Raw genomic sequence first — 3,155 nt, forward strand, 5'->3', positions numbered from 1 at the left:
TATATATATATATATATACTCTACATGCACATCTCTGCATTTGTGTTTATTTTCAAGCCATGCCAGGGGGGTGTGGGGGCACGGGATCAGAGATTAAATGGCTGATCAAAGACTAAATTTGACTTTTGATCCAATATCAAAAGCGGCCAGAACATGGCTAAAGTGCATCTATATCTACTGCTTGCATGAACCACATTTCTTTTAATATCCAGTTTTGCTGCTAAGTGAAGTAGAAGTGTGCGAAGCAAGCGCCTGGTTCATCTAACTTCCTGCACCAGCTGCTGAATGGCTCGCCATCTTGCCCTGTTTCCTCCAGCCATGCCCAGCGCCATTTATTTTTTTAAACCTTTATCTATGGTCGTGATATCTTCCCCAGAGTTCATGACCTGCATTGTGCCCACTCCATGCAATTCCGTTCTGTCTATCGTTCTTCTCTCCAAACACAAAGTTTCATTTATTTATTTTCTGACTTTTTACACATCTCTCCTTTGAATGGAGCCGTAAACGACGCAAGGTGACTGTCCGTGTAGAATTTCAGCACTGCAACACAATGTATCTGGCGACCTTAGCAAGAAACGTTAGGAGGAAGTTCAGGCGTTCCTAAGACCCGCCCCCTTCTTCTTTTGATTGGCTAACACTATTAGTTTCAGAGCGTTCCTTTGCCACCATTGGCTGACAAATGCAAGAGGGATTTTGATGGTCAATTTATCTTCACGTGATTTTTTTTTACCCACAGGCAAACGCTATGAGCTGGAAATCTGGCCTGGGGCCGGAATACTTTAATCCCTGCAACCTCCACCCCATACAGGGGACCAGAGAACCTCGCCTCTTCAGCCAGGCCAACAATTCCCTCTAACAACCCCCTGTTTAAGGGACATAGACAGGTTTTGTGTATTACAGGCTAACAAAGAAACAAAACTACCCCCATTCCAAAGGGTTGGACCCGCTCATTAGGTTCAATTTACTTGTTTTCTCAGCCAAAATAAGGTCCACTCTATAAAGCCTTGAACTCAACGCCATTTTTGACATTTTTAATGGAAAAAGCTTCCTGGATGGGAAGAGAAACGTCTTCAAACTTGGAAACTAAGTCCAGTGGATTGATTTTTTACTTTTTTGGAATGACTATGACCTGGATGACTGAGAGCCTTCGCCAGCACATCACAGTGAATACGTTCCTGCAACCCTTTAACATCATACCTTATCAAACAGGGCGATGTACAGAGAGAAGCCAAAACGGTTGCGCAGGTTGATTTTGTCTGCTAGAGCATTGCAGAGCTCGAAGGCTGTGGTGGCGGAGTCCGCCAGCAGCGTCTTTGTGGTGCCGTCCATGAAGGTCACAGGAAGCATGATGGGCTTCTTAGACTTGGTGGCCTGAAAGAATCCCCCCAAAAATAAACACAACTAACCTAATTAGACAACCTGCTAATTTATAGCTTTTATTTATGACACGTTAGCTGATGATTTAGGTGCAGTGCTTTCAAGCTTTCTACAACAGTAGCATTTTGCTGACACTTGTTCTCCATTGTAGCTTTAAGTGCTTGAAACATAAGTCAGTTTATCTAATTCCAGATTCTGGATAATATGGGGCGCAATTTGAAAAGTTAAGCAGTCAAAAATTAGGAGCAATATTTATAGTAATTTAGCGTGTTTTAAGAGAAAAATAAGGAGGTTATTTTTTTTCCAAATCATTTTGGAAAATGTATTTAACAAACTAAATATTTAATTTGAAAACTAAATATTTAGCTCCAAACTAAATATTTATTTTGAAGAAGTAAGACTTTTATAAATGAATGAATGACATAGTGAAAAAATGACTTGGAAAATAAATAAACTCCTTTCTTAAAATGTGCTAAATAACCATAAATATTCCTCCTAATTTTGACTGCTTAACTTTACAAAAGGCGCCCCATAGGACGAACTTCTACACTTTTTGAACATAAAACCCTTGTATTTAAATAATTAAATCAGCTTATAGTTTCAAACTGGAACATATTTTAGTTTTAAACGCTGCTGGAGGGTTAAAACAGCCACCTGCAGCCACGTACCTGCAGCTCCAGCCAGGATGGCGGCTGTGTTCTCGTTCGGTTCACAAAGGTCCTCCTCAGCCTCTCTTCACAGTACGGAGCATAACCAGGAGGACCGTTTTTCAAAAAGGTCCGTAAATACTGAAAAAACGAAACAGCAGCAAAAACAATTCACGTTTTCTGGAATATATATTTACCCTTTTTTTTGTTTTTTTACTTCTACTGGTTTAGCTGTTTTTGGTCAGCTTTAATGGTCGATTTAATTAAAAATAAGATACACATTTTCTAATTTTTTTACTAGAAGTTATTTTCAAATTAACCTGGTTTTTGCATCTACTGAGATTAGCCATATTTGTTTGCTTTAATTTAACGTTTTACAAGCAGGTTTAATTATTTCCAGGCATATAGAATGAAGATATTTCTCTACCTAAGGGTTGCAGAAAGTAGCTTAGAAACTAAAAAGGAATGCATCAAAACTTTATCAAAAAAAAAAAAAAAGGGAAAAAAAACTTAAGTTTCTTACAAATACCTTAACAATATTCAATCTTTTTTGTCATACAATAAACTTTCACACAAAAAACACAAGAGGAAAAGGATTTGCTCATTTGACTCTAAAGCTTTCTTACTTTGACAAACTTCTCGGAGGGAGCAAAGCAGCCGACACAAAGAGACAGGAGGATCCACCCTCGGGCGTGGCTGCTCTTGGACGGGTTCTGAGTGAGCTGTTTGCAGATCTGACAATAGATCTCATCCCTGAAACACAAGTAAAAATTATTTAGATACAGTCGTGCATTTAGGCAGAACACCGTGACATTTACCCAAAGCATTAACAGTACATCCTTAACCCTCCCATTAAAACCTTTTAATCCCATCATACCTCTAAACTGACCACCAGACTTTGATCTCCATAAGGCCTGTAATACTTTACAAAGTTATTGAAGACAAAAAAAAATAATAAAATGGCATTTTTGGTTAAAAATGTAAATCATTTAACTGCTTTTATATCTACAGACTATATAGCCTGTAAAAGGTGCGGAAGAAGATTAGGGCCACTGGAAAAAAAAAAAAATTAACTGATTTTTAAATTTTATTTTAGTTTAACATGGGGAAAAAAGTCTAATTTAATATCAG

At 38.0% G+C, this 3,155-nt stretch overlaps 1 protein-coding gene across 1 annotated transcript in view; it reads right to left on the minus strand.

Moving 5' to 3' along the window:
* LOC107093067 (unconventional myosin-VIIa-like) overlaps positions 1-3,155 on the minus strand; it is a 105,863-nt gene that overhangs the window by 27,202 nt on the left and 75,506 nt on the right. Inside the window, exons 25-27 of the mRNA XM_015387887.1 lie at positions 2,651-2,777; positions 2,046-2,165; positions 1,198-1,371 (exon numbers count right to left, since the gene is read on the minus strand). Coding sequence (XP_015243373.1) covers positions 1,198-1,371; positions 2,046-2,165; positions 2,651-2,777 — 421 coding nt within the window. The remainder of the gene's footprint in view (positions 1-1,197; positions 1,372-2,045; positions 2,166-2,650; positions 2,778-3,155) is intronic.

The sequence above is a fragment of the Cyprinodon variegatus genome, unplaced genomic scaffold (genome assembly GCF_000732505.1).
Source record: "Cyprinodon variegatus isolate N-32 unplaced genomic scaffold, C_variegatus-1.0 Scaffold406, whole genome shotgun sequence".
NCBI classification, from domain to species: domain Eukaryota; kingdom Metazoa; phylum Chordata; class Actinopteri; order Cyprinodontiformes; family Cyprinodontidae; genus Cyprinodon; species Cyprinodon variegatus.